The following is a 17,453-nucleotide window of genomic DNA, read 5'->3' on the forward strand; positions in this document are numbered from 1 at the left end:
TTCATTTTCTTATTCGTCATTAGCTTTACTGTCCTTATGTTGACAGTGTTACTGACTAAAGTTCCTTATTTTGGTTTAGCAGTGCTTCACTACTTTGTCTTTAAATTATATTTTGAGGATTATAAGAATTTGTGTTCATGTACAGTATAAATCCTGTGTATGTCAATGTTTTTATTTCATAAATCTACTGATATATTGGATTATCGACCTACATTGTGTATCAGAAATTGGCCTGTGTTAATAAAGACTTGATTTGTATAGTTTTTCACACAGGATACAAATACAACAGGTGCTGATTTTCTGTTGGAGAGAAGTTGGACTAAAGTTTATTGTGTAGCAACTTTATAGTTAGGGATTGTGATATAGATACTGTATATAGGACAATGTGACGGTTATTGTGAGCCTTCTGATTAAACATAGCTAGTATATTTTATCAACTGACTGATTTAAAAAAAAAAAGTTCATTATTGACGGCACAAAACCTGCATTAGAATATACTGTATAAATGCCAACATACTTATATCAGAAATGCATGATCACATGATGGTCATCATTTCTAATCACAAATCGCTAAAAAATCTCTCCAAAATCCATTAAATGTTTCTCTAGTTATTCTACAAATTTTCCTCAAAATGAGTAAAAAATTGGTCATAAAATGAAAGGAATGAAAGTAAAGATGTTTCAGGGACTGATATAAGTCACGTATTGCTTGAATAATGTCGATGCCCTCCTTATTTTATATATCTAAGCATTAGGTGGAAATGTAAGATATAGGACACAATGTTGAAATGGCTTTATTCCGCCTAAAATCTGCGTAACACTTCAGTATTTAGCCCCTAAACATCAGTTTTGTAAGAATGGAATTATTATATGTGATTAGTTCCTTGAATTTAGAATTAATTTTGTCATTATTGACTGTTTCAAATGAGGAAGCAGGTCATGACATGGTCTATAAAAGTAAATGCATGAAAACATTGTATATGTGAGAGATTGTCTGCATGCAGCCTTCAACTTCACATTAAAGTAAATGTTTTAGTTTTATGTTGACCATTCATTCAAATGACCTGCATACAGTATTTACCTATTAACCTATACCTACTTACATACATACTGTTGTTTTAATAAGTGCTCCAAGATGCAAGAACAACAAAATCAGATAATTACATATTCCCCCTCCAAATACGAGCTACCGTCCAACCAATTCTCAATGGAACAGATATTCTGCAGCGCATAAAACTCCTGACTACGCTATTTGTGCAATATCATCCCTTTTTATAGCCTATTTATTTTTGCTATATCACATTTAGAAGTAATAAAATCAGCAAATGTGATTATTTGACCACTTTCGACAAAGCTTGTACAATCTGACTGTGGCATGCATTTATTCGTTTCTCCAAAGTGTTGATTTTTTAACTAGTTAACATTTTAATTATCAGTGTGGTGCCAGGGATGGAAAATATACAAAAAATTAAGAAGGCTACTTGTTAGTTCTGTCCAATTAAGATAAATGAATAGGTTTTAAAAAAAAACTAGAAAAGCCCATAAAAAATGTGCTCACTTTTCTTTTCATTTATAGAAATATACTAATAGATTAGACTGGATATATTTAGATTTATCAACCAATGAAGTTCCTATATCAAACAAACCAATCCTTATTGAAAATGAATATTTTCGAGTGATGTAGAGCATCATTGCGTCACTGTTCTAGCACAGCTGCCAGATTATTTGTCTATATTCAAGTGTTTTATTAATTATTGCAGAGATTAAATACATAGCCAACAAAAACACCAAAAAATAGCCAAACTAGGTCAACATAGTTTAGCATTAATTTCGAAATACCTCATATGAGGCTGACTAAAATAGTTATTTGCTTTACGTCATTCATTCATTCCTTTCCTAGATGTAATTATTGTGAGAGTTAGTACTTGGTGCATGACATGAAACAGCTTGGACATGTTGCCAGTGTGGGTTTGAATCTGTGTAATTTAAGCTTCTGTGACATATACAACAACTCCTACTTGTTAACGCCGCTGGTCATTTTCTTGTTAAACCTCTTGAAACTGTTTTTTTGCCAACGTGGGTAATTATTGTCCTCCTATTAAAGCAAAAAGTCTTTTCCATTGCCCCTAGAGCAAATATTTTAACCCATAATATCCTGATTGAAATACCAGTTGTAGTATTACAGTATATTTCTAAGACTTCTGTCACAGCGGGGGCCAGAAACATGTGATTGTGTCTGATCTGAGGGGCAAAAAGGGTCGTATTTGCCTGTGGTTTTGATGTTTTCTGAGTTTTAGGTCATTTTGTGTGTTTTTTGGAGTAATTATAAGTGGTTTTGTTATTTTTTGTGTTGTGTTGTAATTGTGTATGTGTTTTTCTATCATTTTCTGCATTTTTGGTGTTGTTTTCTGTGTTTTCCTGTCATTTCTTGTATAATTTTGTTTACAGTTTGTGTGTCTTTGGCGCTATTCTGTAATGTGTTGTTGTTTTGTGTGTTTTTGTAGTCATTTTGTTTGTTTAGGTGGTTGTTGTGTCTGTCTTAGTTGTCGTGTCACTTTGTGTATCTTTGGAATTTTTTTTGTGCATTTTTGTGTACATTTTTGTACATGTGTGTACTTTGTGTATTAAATGTATTTCATTTCTGCTCAGTCTTACCATTATAAAGATGCCATTTAGTATTTAGGACTAATATAATATCACTACTGCTACATGTATTTTGGAAAAACTCCCCCCTGATGTTTTTTCGCCCTATCAGGAGCACCCTTTGACTTTTATTATGGGTTGTTTTGATGTCGGACTCACCTGCAATTTCAACACATTCTCACTCCCAACTCGTCACATGTTGACGTTTGGGAGGGTACGTTTGGCGTCATGTAGTGACACCAAGGGTCGGCCTGTGGCAAATTGGCTTATTACAAGATAGATTGTGGCTTTACAATTGTTTTTTATTACATTTCTAGTGAGAAATTTACCCGTAACTTAAGGTTAGGATTAGGTTTACTTTATAGTTAGAAGTCTTATTTTGAAAAGCAGCTTACGGACCCTCAGCGTCGAAAATGAACACTAAGGGGCTACCGCGTGCATTGAATACTGGCACTAAAGGGTCGTTCTGGAATGTCGAAATGTGACGAGTTGGGAGTGAGACTGGGTTGGCAATTTGTTTCAGTAGCCATTATCCAGAAATTCAAGCCGTTCATTCATGTATTTTTGGTGTTTTGATTATTTTAGATTTTGAACTTTAACTTTGTTGTGTCTTGAAAGATTTGTGCTGCAATGTATTATTTATAGAGGAAAAAAAAACTCCCTAGAAGCACCTAGAATGACTACGATATGTCAGAAATTACCTGAAAATGTAATAGAAGCTATGATCAAGAGTTGATTCAGAGCTAAAAAAATTCCCCCCATATCTGATGTATTATCTTATATTTACCTTTGTCACATCTGAAAATGTAAAACCCCTCATTTGGTATTAGTGTCACACTGTGTAACTATGGCTCTTCCCTTTACTTTGGTCTCTCATTTGTAATCTGCACAGTGAAACCTACTGAGGAGGATCTAATGCAGTGTCTGCTTTGTTTTTCAGCTCTCTCCACCGATGCTGTGAGGAGCTCTGCCTCGTGGACACCATTTAGGAGCCCTCCCTCATCCCTCCATTCCCCACAGCCCCTCACCCTCCCCACCCCCCCGCCTGTCCTAACTTCCTACTGACGGGTTTTCCCTGAGGACGCTGCATTTTCTTCTTCTTCTTCTTCTTCTTCTTCTTGCATAACAAAGGGACACATACGCATTGTTATCATTTATCATGTAGGGTGGGACAGTGAGGAAAAAAACCACCAAAGGAAGTATGTTTTTGAAATCTAAAGATGTCAACGCTTAGGATTTTAAGCTAGTTTCAACCCAAGGCTCCACAACCCTTTGCACACACAATCCCTTGATCAGTCGTCATTAATAAAACCGACTCACACGCCAGGGTCTCATGATGATGTGCGAGGTGATGCCCACCATATCTGAGGATGGGCGAAGTGGGACTGGCGGGGGTTCCTCATCCCCTGCTGGGGCAGGAGTGGGTGGTCCCAGTGGTGCAATGGGCGGAGGAGGGTACAGCAGCCGGGAGCCTCGAGGCGGAGGCGATGAAGGCGGCAGCACCGGAAATCTGGAGTCTCTGATGGTCAACATGCTGACGGAGAGGGAGAGGTTGCTGGAAAACCTGAGGGAGACGCAGGACTGCCTGGGCACGGCTCAGCTTCGCCTCCGTGAGCTCGGACATGAGAAGGAGTCTCTTCAGAGGCAGCTATCCATCGCCCTGCCACAGGTAAACAAGCATGGATGGATGGAAAACATCACTGTGAAGTCCACTTATGTTACAGTAACGCCTTTCCAGTGACATGAATTCTTTAATGTGGCCGTAGTGGCCTAAAGGTTAAAGGTCACAGGATTGTAACCAGGGTCATTGGTTTGAATATAAAGACTGGTAAAGGAGAATGATGGGAGAAAGTGAAAGGCAACTTCCAGATTACAACCACTTTGAGTCCTTGAGCAAAGTCTTTAACCCTCAAATACTCACCAGGGCTTTTCAGTAGCTGCCTCTGGCTCTAAAGGAGGGGTTCCCAAACTTTTCACAGCCCCACACCACTTTAGACATTTAACCTGAAGCCATGTACCCCCTTTCCTGTAAACTTCCATCCATCCATCCATTTTCAGACCCGTTTGTTCCTGTTTTTCAGGGTTGCAATACAAATACAAATACAAATCTGTAAACACACACAAAAACACCTAATTAATAAATATTGCTCGATTTATTTAATTATTGTTAAATAACAACTGGCATTGTTAAATTTGAGAGAGTCTGATTCTGAAGTCTTGTTCTGTATTTTATTTTCACGTTTTCTAAACTAAAAATCATCTTTCACACAAGTATGTGGTAGAAAAGAGTATCGAAGTCTTGATAGCACGTTTGGCTAGCACACAGCTAGCGCTTTTTTGATTATGGCCAGTCTTATATTGGCAAATGTGTAATTTGTGGCACCTGACTGCTGGTCGATTTATATTTCAGTTTCCAATTTGTATTCACAGACCCCCTATGACAATTTGCGCAACCCTGATGGTACCCGTACCCCACTTTGGGAACCTATAGGCTCTGAAGGGATTGGTTAAATGCCGAACATGAAATGATGACTAAAACTAGTGCCAAACTGTATATTTTTGTTAGAAATGTTTTAGTTTATTCGACCAAATCCTCTATAGACTTTGCCACCCAAAGCAGAGCGGAATTAGAAAAGAATGAACCACGAATATTCTGTAAAAACAACAGTTTTCTAGATAATTAAACTAATTACTGTCACCAAGGAGGTTATATGTTCAACGGCGTTTATTTGTTGGTCTGTTAGCAGGCTTATGTCAAAACGATTTTCAACAAAATTGTAACCAAAGATAGACCCTTACACATTGAATTTTGGGGCAGATCCGGATCAATATATTGATTCTAGATCAGTTTAAAAAATCCAAAAGTCTGTAGTATACTGTATATCTCATTTCAGTTATCTCACTGATCCGGATTGTGCATTTTATTGCGATTAATCAGAAGAAATACATACAGTATATCCATACATTTTGTCCTATTTTATTATCATTATTATATTATTATTATTGGTGATATAAATTTCTTCCAAGCCTTTAAAGTGTGAATGATCAAGGGACAAACATATGTTACATTACTTCATGAGATATACAGTAAATGCCTTCAAACATAGGTTTCTAGCTCTGGTTCATTTGTAGCCCCTGTCTCTGGTTAGGTTTCCAAATTAAAAAAATGAGGTTCATGTTTTCCTAAAACTAAATCTACTAGCTCCTATTTTAGAGGAATACTTGCACGAGGAATTGTTTCCAAAAAGAGCCAGTAAAAAGCTGACCCCTATCTAAAACACAATCCCAGTCCCTGAGGGCCAAAAGCCAAGGGACCCACTGAGTGGCCATCTGTAGCGTCCTCTCTATCAATGCTTTAAATGTCAGCTTGAATCAAGGTTTTTGAATAAGAAAAGAAAAGATCCTGAGCTACTGTATATAACGTTTAACCATTACTGTTAAACACCAGTTGCGCCCTTGCATCCCTTCTTTTTTACGAGATGTAAGACATCTGTGAAGGTGGAGTGCACGAGTTTCACTAAGAACCACGTAAGACGTCACATGTGCTCCTGTTTGTGCTGGAGGGGAAAATGTATTCAGTGTGACATCACACATGACATATTGATGCTTGGTTTGGTGGGCTGGGGGAGAAATTGGGGGTTCTCTGGTGCATTCCAGTGCACAGCCATTGTGTAACAGTGTGTGATGTAATCCATCTATGAATGTGAGTTCACGGAGGAGGGAGGAGCCAGAGTGAGTGATGCTGGGAAGTGTGTCAGTGCTTTACGTGGTTATTATGTAGGTTTACATCATGAATGTTCTCCTATATCCCTGGTCTGAAGAATGTTCTTCACAAACTTCATTCAAAATATACACTATTTACATATATGTAGAGGTGAAAGTAACTGATGATGATGAAGTACTCATCATGTTACTGTGATTGAGTTGTGTTTATGGGTACTTGTAGTTTCTTGAGTGTATTTATAAATCAGTAATTTTGCTTGTACTTACGTATGTTTTAAAAGAAGTAATTTGTTACATTTCTAGAGCCAAACTGCTGAGAAAATAATAATAATAATAATAATAATTATTATTATTATTATTATTATTATTATTATTATTATTAGTATTTTAAATGATCAACAGACATTGTGAAACTATAAAAAAAGAAAATGACCAGACAACAATCAAATGCATGACATCATAGGCGACCAATCAGATTAAACGTAATGTAACGCACTAAAACATCATTAAATGCTGGTTATTTTCTCAGTTTTAGAATTCATAAATGTATCAATACTTATAGCCTCATAATTTTTTTTTTTTTTTTTTGATTTTGAATTGAATTTTTTTGTGTTATTTTATTTAAAAAAGAATTATACATTTTGACAAACCTTTTATTTCATACAGATGGAAAATAAATTAAGTTCCAATTGTGGCAGATTTAATCTCTTCCTTTTTTTCTTTTTAGAAAGTGTCTATTTGTACGGTTGCCGTACGGACAACCCCCAGTGCTATTGGTACGGTTACCGAAGTACATGTGCGTAGCGTCTTAGGGTTAGGTTTAGTCTTAGTCACATGACCTAAACTGGCCAAATAGCGGCGCTACGTACGGATAGAATGTTGGTATATTGATACGGCAACCGTAGGGATAACCACTGCCTTCTTACTTTTACTTGAGTATATTGTCTAGTAACAGTACTTCTACTTGAAGAGCATATATCAGTACTCTGCATATGTGTGTTTGCATGTAGGCTAGGATTGAAATCTGTCATTTAAAAAAAATAAGAAATGTGATTTATTCATTTATTTTAGAATAATATAAATGCTTCTTTAGAACTCTCACTGCAGTCAAGCTGTCCCCTTAAACTATTAAAGGCAGGCATCCATACGAACAGTTTGTTTTCCTGCCCCTGAACGCAGCGTGTGTGTTTTGTGTTTTGGTTTTTTCGCAGGAGTTTGCAGTGTTGACTAAAGAGCTGAACGTTTGCCGGGAGCAGCTACTGGAGAGGGAGGAGGAGATTGCTGAGCTCAAGGCGGAGAGAAACAACACACGTGTAAGATGTTTAGCAGCCAATTTGCTTATTAGCACTGTAGCACCCTTTGTGTTATCTTCCTCACCCAATGTGCGTGTTGTGTGGGTGCAACACTGTTTCATTTTGCTTCTTTTCTTTTTCTTATTGTTTCAATGCTCTTCTCTCCTCGTGTTTTTTGTTTGTCTCTGCCTTTCTTTCGGGTGGAGAACAGCTGATTAGTTTGCGTTCGCACTGCACTTTTCTGCTCCAAAATGGCAGCGGAAAACCCATTAGTGACAGAGCTGCTGGTTTTTGATGCACCGTAATAACTCAGATTGTACAAAATTATGCAAAAAGAAGAACAGGGTAAAAGTAAAGTATGTTAGCGACTCATTTACTCACATCACAACCTGCATTGTTTGCCCTAAACATGTTAAAAGATGTTAAAACATGTTAAAAGATGTTAAAACATGGTAATTTTAATGAGTATCTCAAAACATCCACACACGCCTTCCCCTACTCCACATGTGTCCAACTCAAGGCTCCAGGGGCCGAATCCGGCCCTTTGGAGTATCCAATTCGGCCCCCAGGAGACAGCGAAAATAACAGAGAAAACATTAATTATTGTGTAAATGAAAACTCAACAATATTTTCAGGGGTTCACAGTTTTTACGGTGCTTGTGAGTCATGATTGGAGTCATTTTTAATGTTAAAACTGTTGAAAAAAAAATCCAAAATCTTACAAAATCAATTTTTGTTAAACTATTACATAACATTTCCCTTAATTCAATAGAAATTGGCCACAAAACCTAGGAAATTTAAATTGAAAATCCTGTTTCTGTCACTTATTGCTTGGATATTGTCGGTTTCTTACATAATTTGTATTTTATGTATACGTAGAAGTGTAAACTAGGGCATAATATTGTTGAAATTACTTGTTTTCCTGCTTAAAATCTGTGGCCCACTTGAGATCAAACTGCTCTGTATTTGGCCCCTCAACTAAAATGAGTTTGACACCCCTGGCACCGTCGGTTGACTAGTTTTTTAAGGCTATATGGTGTTTTTTCTTACTTTCTTACTTTCAGAGGTGGAAATCTGATTGAAAACGTGCTAGAATTTGTCTACCCAAACATAGCGGACTAAAGCAAACATCTGAAATGCTTCCTAACATCTGGTTTCCATTGCTTCTCACGCATGTTGCACTTCCTCATGATTTGATAGTTGCTGCTGGAACACCTGGAGTGTCTCGTGTCTCGTCATGAGCGCAGCCTGAGGATGACGGTGGTGAAAAGGCAGGCCCAGTCCCCCGCTGGTGTCTCCAGTGAGGTAGAAGTGCTCAAGGCCCTCAAATCACTGTTTGAGCATCACAAGGCTCTGGATGAGAAGGTATGAAACGATGCCATCTTTTAAATCATCATTTTGGGTTAATTACTGCCACATACTGGCATGGATGGAGGTTTGCATCACTAATGAACTTACAGATGTTAAATGCACTAATGCTCAACTTTAGTTAAATAAGTACCCAAAATTATTGCAACAAACAATCTTTAAACTATTAAATACATTTGGGGTGATAAAGAAAAAATAAATCACAAACATTTAGTTTCATTTCAATAAAAAAAAGTCTGTAAAACAAATTCAAATTCAATACCTGACATAGTCATGACTTAATTTTCCTTTAGAAATCAATTATTTAGTGCTCTCTAGAATATACAGTTTTTGACAATGTTCTTAATATTATTTTTGGATGGCTTTACAGTTTTTTTTTGTATATTACATATGTATTTTATATAATAATAAAAAAACTCTATAATATTATATATTAATAATATGTTTTATTATATTTTTTATGTAATAATAATATATTTTATTATATTTTTATGTAATAATAATATATTTTATCATATTTTTCATGCAATAATAATATATTTTATTATATTTTAAAAATATATATTGAATATCAAAAGTTGCTCATAAAATTTATTTTTATCAGCTAACCATTAAAAGGTTGTTGTATCATATCCTTTGTTTTCGCCTGTTAATATGTATATATATGTATCCTTTATTCTTTTTTGATTTTTTTCTATTTCTATTTCTATTTATGTATAGATTCTATTATTTTTTGTTTATTTAATTTTGTCTTCATTGCACTATTTTTCGGGTGTCTTTGGGGTTTTTCTGTGCGTTGTCTTTTTTGCACTTTGTACATTTTATTGATCTGTCACGTCAGTAAATGTTGCCCCTGCCGTATGAATAAAGAATGTCTACTCTTATTATATTTGTTATATTTCTGGTATATGTGAAAACTCTCAAACCAATCATTTTATAAACGTTCTGTTCTGTACTGTATGAAAGTGAACTCATATTGATGTGTTTTTCTGCAGGTTCGAGAGCGGCTCCGTGTGGCCCTCGAGCGCGTCTCCATGTTAGAGGATCAACTTGCTGCATCTTCTCAAGAGGTAACGCCTCAAACCTTCTTCATATGTGACGACACTTTGTTTGTTTGGCTCAGTAGGCAGGAACGTCATTTATTTGTATGTTTTGTTTTGTTTTCTATCTCCTCTTTTCAGGTAATCTCTTTAAAAGACCAAATTAAAAGACGTCAGCAAGGGGTGAACGGCGGGAAAGATGTAAGGGAGGGTTATGTGCATGTTGGTTCCAGTTGTTTTTGTGTGTGTGTGTGTCGAGATAGTCCGTAGAGCAGTAGCTACGTAGTGGGTACCTTGGTGTGTCGGTGTGCACTTTCATACTGTGCGTCTCTATAAACTGGCTCTAACTGAGTTCTCTTTCTTTATCACCCTGGTTTTTGGCTGTATTGTCACCATGCCAGCGACTTCCCAACGGGCCCTCCTCTGGCCTGGAGGACGGGGAGCTGGAAAGGCAACGGGAAGGAGAGATAGAGCGGCAGAGAGCAGAACTGTCCCAGCTCAGGGAGAGGCTGGCCCTCATGTGCCGGCAGGTGAGTTATTCATATCTCTCATGAGTCATGGCACCCACAGGTGGTTGAGAGGAAAATACGTTTGACTTACACCACATGTGTCAAACTCAAGGCCCGGGAGCCAAATCCGGCCCTTTAAAACATCCAAATCGGCCCGCAGGGGAAAGTAAAAATGGCTGAGAAAACAGTGTAAATGAGCAAATAGTTTAGTTGTGGATATCTCAGTAGAGTTGCGAAGGGGCGTAAAATATCTGTCACATTTCCACGGGAACTTTAGCTCTGGAATTTTGACAATATTCTTAAATAGAAACTTTTCATGGGAATTATTTACTGAAATTAGGCAGAAATTGGGGGTATTTTTGAATCACTGTATCATATCCACTCATAAATATCAGCATTTATGCAAAATAATACACTTAAAAAAAACAAAAAAACATAACATTTTAACAGACCTTTACAATTATTCAAGTGGAATTTCATTGAATTTTACACAAATTCAATGAAACTCTACAATATTTGCAGGAGTTTGCAGTTTTCACATGCTTAGATAACACGAAGGAAGTCATTTCTACTCACAAATTGTTGAAAGAAACCTAACTTTTCCAAAATCCTGCTCATTTCTCAAATTGTTGGGCAAAATTTCCCCAAATTAAATAATTCTAATCACTGTCATCTATTGGTTGGATATTGTCAGTGCCTTATACATATTTCATATAATTTATACATTGTACACGCAAAGTAGCACTATAGTTGAAATTGCTCGATTCCAAACCTCTGTGGCCCACTTGAGATCAAACATATCCGTATTTGGCCCCTGAACTAAAATGAGTTTGACATTCCTGCCTTAAAACACATTCAGGTTTTCACTACACACAATTTCTGATTTCCGATATTAACCGATACCTATAGAAACTTTAAACCACCAACCTAATTATAGCTCACAACAACATATACAGTATATTGCCATGGTAACACCTTATGCCTACTTTTAATGTAATGCCTCACTGGAAGTATTTTACATAAAACATGCAAAATAAGAAAACACATTTAATTTCAGTAATGGAAATAGTGCCATATTTATTTTATCTCAAACAACAGCACGTACATTGGTAAAAAAACATATACCGATGTAACATGCCGATAATATCGCCGATAATATCGCCCATCTCTGGTTGTAATCACCATTTTCCAACATTGTTTCCACAGTAGATTTATTGTTGTTTCTAGTCACTGTTTCCTCTTGTGGCTCCTTTAAAAATGGAGTTATTGACATGTTGTATGTGGCACTGGGTTGAAAATGTCTTATCTTCACCTGAAGATTACAAAATAAGGAAATAACTTGGTAATAAATTACCAGATGAGAAGCTGACAGCCAAATGGATCGGACACTTTATGACTTTTGTGATCAATCACTGTCTTGTCTACGTACAATCTGCATTGTAGCAGTTGACAATGTGGACTGAAAGGTACCTTTTCACTCGTTGTCCTTCGGTGTCACATCAGGTCGGCGAAATAGAAGAACAGCTTGCAGCCGCCAGGAGGGAAGTGACGAAGTCAGAGGAGGCCAATCAGAAGCTCCAGAGGGAAGTGAAAGAGGTCTGTTAGGCCAAGTTTTCTGTTTCAGGCCAAAACCAGCAAACAGAGAATAGCATATAATTAGCATCATGTACCAATATGCTGTTGATACTTGTGAGCATTTTTGCTTAGTTGTGATTTATACACAATTATTTTGTTGTTTTGCTGAGGAAACACTGTTAGGTTCTGTATAAAGAGTAACCACACTTATTGTGTGCGTTTATTGTCTTATCTGCAGGCTCTTTGCCAAAGGGAAGACATGGAGGAAAGAATTACGACCCTAGAGCGCAGGTAACAACAGCTGAATGAGTTTGTATTGTCTTAAGTGAAAAGCTGAAGCTAATGGCTGCTGAGGGATTGACCATGTGTTTCACTGGTTTTATGGATCAATGATTCAAGGATTTTTTAATTGTCATTATGTACATAGTGTACATAATGCTGTAGCGTCCTCATTCAGTAAATAATAATACTATAAAATAATACAAATAGAAAAACACAGGTAATATAAATAGAATATATACACATATAATACAAATATACAATAATAATACAATATTATACAAAACAACAGAACCCCAAGAGCATCAGCTTTAAAAAGACCCACATTGTTCACGAGATAATCCAAAGATATCTTCCAGCATTTTTTGTACAATTATAATTTTACATTTGTGACTCCAAGATGTATTTTCATTGCCTTAATGAAACCAAACAGTTACACTATGACAGTGGTTCCCTATGTGGGGTACGTGTACCCCAAGGGGTACTTGAAGACCTCTCAGGAGGTACACAGAAACATTTGTCAGTTTATTTTTTTAACATTATAGATTTATTTTTTTACATGCACACAGACTATTTTTTTCCTCATCCATCAATAATTAATTCTTTAAAATACACCAAAAGGTGAAGTTAAAATTCTAAAACGAGCAAAACATCAGAAATAAATAATAATAATAAATAAATGTGACGATACACTCAGCTCACGAGACGAGAAAAACTAAATATATGATGAGACCAACAGACTTTTATTTAACCGCACATGCATTTTGAAATGTTTTATTATAACTCTTTACATGCATGATGTAAGCATGAGCTTTTAATAAACTTCTTCTTCCACAAATTGAAACTAGAATTAAAATGTACTCCTCCTCCTCTTCTTTTCCTTCTCCTGCTTTAGGTTCTGGCAAGCTAGATGTAGCAAAGGTGCATTACTGCCCCCACAGGTCACAAATAAAAGTTAAAAAATCGAGAAATCTCATCGACTTTAATCTCGCGATATCTTGTTTGCACGAAATCTCATCACACCCCTTGAAATAAATGAATAAAAAGGCCTAAATTCTAGGTTAATGTTGGACGAGACACAGGAAAGAGTTTAGACGAGCCTGCAGACATAAAATAATGAGTGTATAATATGAGCTAAGGGGTACTTGCAATAAGAAATAAAGTCTAAAGGGTACATAGGGTATTAAAGTTTGGGAAACACTGCGCTGTGACATATTTATTTATTTATTTGTGTTATTTAATAACTGAAAAGCATAAGAAAACTAGTGCAATAAAAGTCTGAATGAGTGTCCTGTTTTTTAAGCTACACTCGAGCATGTGTTAGCTTTAGTATTTGAATAGCTCGTTGGTATTCTTACTCTCTGATGTTTGTAATGCAGGTACCTCAGTGCCCAGAGGGAGGCGACGTCGCTTCATGATATCAAAGACAAGCTGGAAAATGAGCTGGCAAGCAAAGAGTCTTTGCACAGACAAGTGAGTGTGTTGAGCTCAAACACTCCTCTGTATAGCGATGCTCGATGGTCAACCATTCCTGGGTTTATGTCTTCTGCTCTAGTTTGATGTGCCAAGCTTTAAAGTTTGTGTTCGGTGTTTTCCAGAGCGAAGAGAAGAACAGACAACTGCAGGAGCGTCTGGACGAGGCCAAACAGAAGCTTCAACAGACGCTGCAGAGGGCCGAGACGCTGCCTGAGATTGAAGCCCAGCTTGCCCAGAGAGTGGCTGCACTCAACAAGGTGCTTTACCAGTAAAGCTGGGGTATTCAGAGAAATCCATTCTGCAGCTTTGTTTTAGTAGATTTCACAAAGACTTAGAGCACATCAATTAATCAATATCGTTGTTGACTTTGATAGCTTATAGCGCATAACCCTTTAGACCACCCAATTGGCCCACAGGAGAAAGTGAAAATGACAACGTGAGTCATTTTGTAAATGAAAGTTGACATTATTTGCAGATGCTCACCATTTTCCCAGTGCTTATAAAGTCATTTCTAATGTTAACGTGTTAAAAAAACTTAAAATTCTTACAAATACCTACCATTTTCCTCAAATTATTACATCATATTTCCCTCAATTAAATAGAAATTGGTCACAAAATCTAGGAAATTTGAAGAGAAGATTATGTTGGGACTGATTTCTGTCACTCATTACTTGGAGATTGTCCGTTTCTTACATATTTTGTATTTTATGTATATGTAGAAGTGTAAACTTGGGCACAATGATGTTAAAATTACTTTTCCCCCATAAAATATGTGGCCCACTTGAAATCAACTGCTCCGTATTTGGCCCCTGAACTAAAATGAGTTTGACACCCCTGGTTTATACAGTTCAAAGTAAATAGGAAAGGAATAAAAACACCTAAACATGAGGAACTATCCAATCCTTGATTGTTCCTCAGTAGACTTTGTGACCTAAACATTTTTTTACATTTGCTTTTCAGGCAGAGGAGCGTCATGGAAACTTTGAAGAGCGTCTTCGACAAATGGAAGCTCAACTTGAAGAGAAAAACCAGGAACTTCAAAGGGTAATGTTTCCTGTCTCTGCTAGTCTCAGTCACTCAGGTCATGGTAGATCTTCTAAACTCTATCTAGGCAATTGGTACTCCTTATACGTTGTTAAAAAATGTTTCCAGATACCCTTTATCAGTTTACGGTGGTGAAAGCTGCTTTTGGTTTCTGCTTTGATCCTCTGATTTAATATAGTTATTTAAATGCCTCTTGTGGATTTAGGCGAGACAGAGGGAGAAGATGAATGATGAACACAACAAACGTCTCTCAGACACAGTCGACAAACTTCTGTCCGAGTCCAACGAGAGACTTCAGCTCCACCTCAAAGAGAGGATGGCAGCTTTAGAGGAAAAGGTGAGAAGCAAACAAATCTGCTCTGAGGCTCTTTTTGTTTGTGGAAAAACCTAAAGAAAGCTTTGTGTATCGCTCTGTGCTGCTAGAACGCTCTCTCTGAGGAACTTTCCAACATGAAGAAAATCCAAGACGATCTACTCGCAAATAAGGTATTTGTGAGAGCCCCAGATCAACATTCTAATAGTCAGATTTCTTTTACAAACGTATTCTTCTTTGTAGGAGCAGCTTCTTGCTGAGCTGGAGCGAATCCAGGTGGAGCTGGATCAGCTGCGAGGAAGACCAGGCTCTTCATATTCCAGGTTGTAGACAGGTTTTCTTGTCTTTTTTGCCTTTAAAATAAAGATGGAGTGTGGAATGTGCAATAATTATTCTGGATCTCACTGTAGGGCGGGCAGCGTGAGCTCACTTCCCTCAACGCTTTTCCGAAGATCTCTTCCAGGCAGCGCCTCCGAGCTGCGATACCCTCAGGGTGGAGGCTCACTCCCATCTGGTTACGGAAACTCCACGAGTGGGGTGGTGGTCCGGCGGGCTCACCGTGGTCGGTGGGGGTCTTCTAGAGATGACGGCAACAAGGTGCAAAACACTTCCAATAATGATAATGTCTGTATCGTCTGCTGTTGCACTGACACTGTTTATTCCTGGGTCCAGTACGGAGAATGGGACAGTGGCAACATGATGGGTCCTGGGTACGAGGGAGGTGTGGACGGAGGGTGCTCTGACGATGAGGAGGACAGAGAGACCCTGTTTGGTTCAGAGCTTCTCTCGCCCAGTGGACAAACAGATGTACAGACTTTGGCCATTATGCTTCAGGAGCAACTGGAGGCCATCAACAAGGAGATTAAGTGAGTTGAAAGTCTGTGTTTGAGGCCAATCACTGTTTAAGTCGAAGATATATAATTGAATTACTCTTGTTCCACTCAGGCTGATTCAGGAAGAGAAGGAGAGCACGGAGCTGCGGGCAGAAGAGATTGAGAGTCGCGTTAGCAGCGTGGCTCTGGATGCTTCCTCTCTACCCCCTTCGTCACTGGGAGGACGGGACAGCGTCGGGAGGGGCTACATGACTCCCTCCATCACCTCCTCCACGTTAGCGTCACCTTCTCCACCCAGTTCTGGACACTCCACTCCCCGTCTGCCACACTCCCCCGCCCGTGAGACAGAGAGACAGGTGCTAAAGCTGATAAACACCACTGAATTCTGACATCTAAGAACATTAAAGAGTAGATTTGAATCAACTGATGATTGATTTCAACTGTTCAGAATAGCAAAGAAGGAGAAGAATGCCGAGCTCTTGCCCTGATTGACTCCACTCCTCCACCTGTTCCTCGGGCGTTACGACTGGACCGGATGACACACACTCATCCAGGGGCAGGCCTCGATGACCTTCGTGAATTTCGCAGGTACTCTTATGAGTGACCACCAGCTTCCAGTGACCTATTTGGCTTAGAAAGTAGCTATGCATTGACTGGGTTTGTCCCGCTTTTTCTTGCAGCCTCTCGGCTGATGGTGCCACCACAGCTAGCCAGGATTCCCTCCACAAAGCCAGCAAAAAGAAAAGCATCAAGTCCTCCATCGGGCGACTCTTTGGCAAAAAGGAAAAGGGACGGATCGGCGCTCCTGGACGTGAATCAAGCTCACTTGGTTAGTGGACACTGCTTTTCCAAAAGCATTTATTCACATGGCAGTTTTGTTCTATATTTAATACAGTAAGGCTGAAAGAGAAAACAAACAATAGTAATTTTATCTAATGTTTGTTACAGCTTCAACACCATCTGATGACCTGGGCCCTGCAGATCCACTGGGTCTGGCTAAAATGGGGACTGGAACCGTGGAAAAAGACCGTCGCAGCAAAAAGAAGTGAGATCAGCGTCCGTAGTTGGACGCTTGTGCTCATTGAATCAGACGCTTCGTCAAAGACGCTCTGGACTCGTGTCCAAACAAGTTGGGAAGAGGGCGGGTTGAGTGCGTTTAGGGGAGGGGCTTCTTTGTTGCCGGTGGTGTTCATACAATGGATGATATTGTGGCGATCAGTTACGTTCATAATTCACCCAGTGACTGTGAAGTGGTGGAACATTATTGTGTTGAGAAGGCGGTATTTCCGGTTGGATATATTTTGGTGTGACTCGGTGTGTGCATTGTATGTCGGAGGGCTATAGAGAAGTGTGGTTGA

General features: G+C 38.3%; 1 protein-coding gene across 4 annotated transcripts in view; it reads left to right on the forward strand.

Annotated features, from left to right (window-relative positions):
* Positions 1-17,453, forward strand: part of LOC114481348 (liprin-alpha-3-like) — a 30,849-nt gene that overhangs the window by 3,124 nt on the left and 10,272 nt on the right. For 3 of the 4 annotated variants that reach the window (XM_028476093.1, XM_028476092.1, XM_028476094.1), the window contains exons 2-21: positions 3,584-4,312; positions 7,578-7,679; positions 8,859-9,023; positions 10,022-10,096; positions 10,208-10,267; positions 10,468-10,596; positions 12,079-12,171; positions 12,389-12,441; positions 13,809-13,902; positions 14,028-14,162; positions 14,866-14,949; positions 15,155-15,286; positions 15,373-15,435; positions 15,506-15,585; positions 15,673-15,859; positions 15,935-16,128; positions 16,208-16,451; positions 16,544-16,683; positions 16,776-16,924; positions 17,044-17,140. In XM_028476093.1, the coding sequence (XP_028331894.1) occupies positions 3,977-4,312; positions 7,578-7,679; positions 8,859-9,023; positions 10,022-10,096; positions 10,208-10,267; positions 10,468-10,596; positions 12,079-12,171; positions 12,389-12,441; positions 13,809-13,902; positions 14,028-14,162; positions 14,866-14,949; positions 15,155-15,286; positions 15,373-15,435; positions 15,506-15,585; positions 15,673-15,859; positions 15,935-16,128; positions 16,208-16,451; positions 16,544-16,683; positions 16,776-16,924; positions 17,044-17,140 (2,612 nt within the window). In that variant the 5' untranslated portion in view covers positions 3,584-3,976. The remainder of the gene's footprint in view (positions 1-3,583; positions 4,313-7,577; positions 7,680-8,858; positions 9,024-10,021; positions 10,097-10,207; positions 10,268-10,467; positions 10,597-12,078; positions 12,172-12,388; positions 12,442-13,808; positions 13,903-14,027; positions 14,163-14,865; positions 14,950-15,154; positions 15,287-15,372; positions 15,436-15,505; positions 15,586-15,672; positions 15,860-15,934; positions 16,129-16,207; positions 16,452-16,543; positions 16,684-16,775; positions 16,925-17,043; positions 17,141-17,453) is intronic. The other variant, XM_028476095.1, reaches the window with a different exon arrangement.

This window comes from Gouania willdenowi, chromosome 19, assembly GCF_900634775.1.
Source record: "Gouania willdenowi chromosome 19, fGouWil2.1, whole genome shotgun sequence".
In the NCBI taxonomy this organism is placed as follows: Eukaryota; Metazoa; Chordata; class Actinopteri; order Blenniiformes; family Gobiesocidae; genus Gouania; species Gouania willdenowi.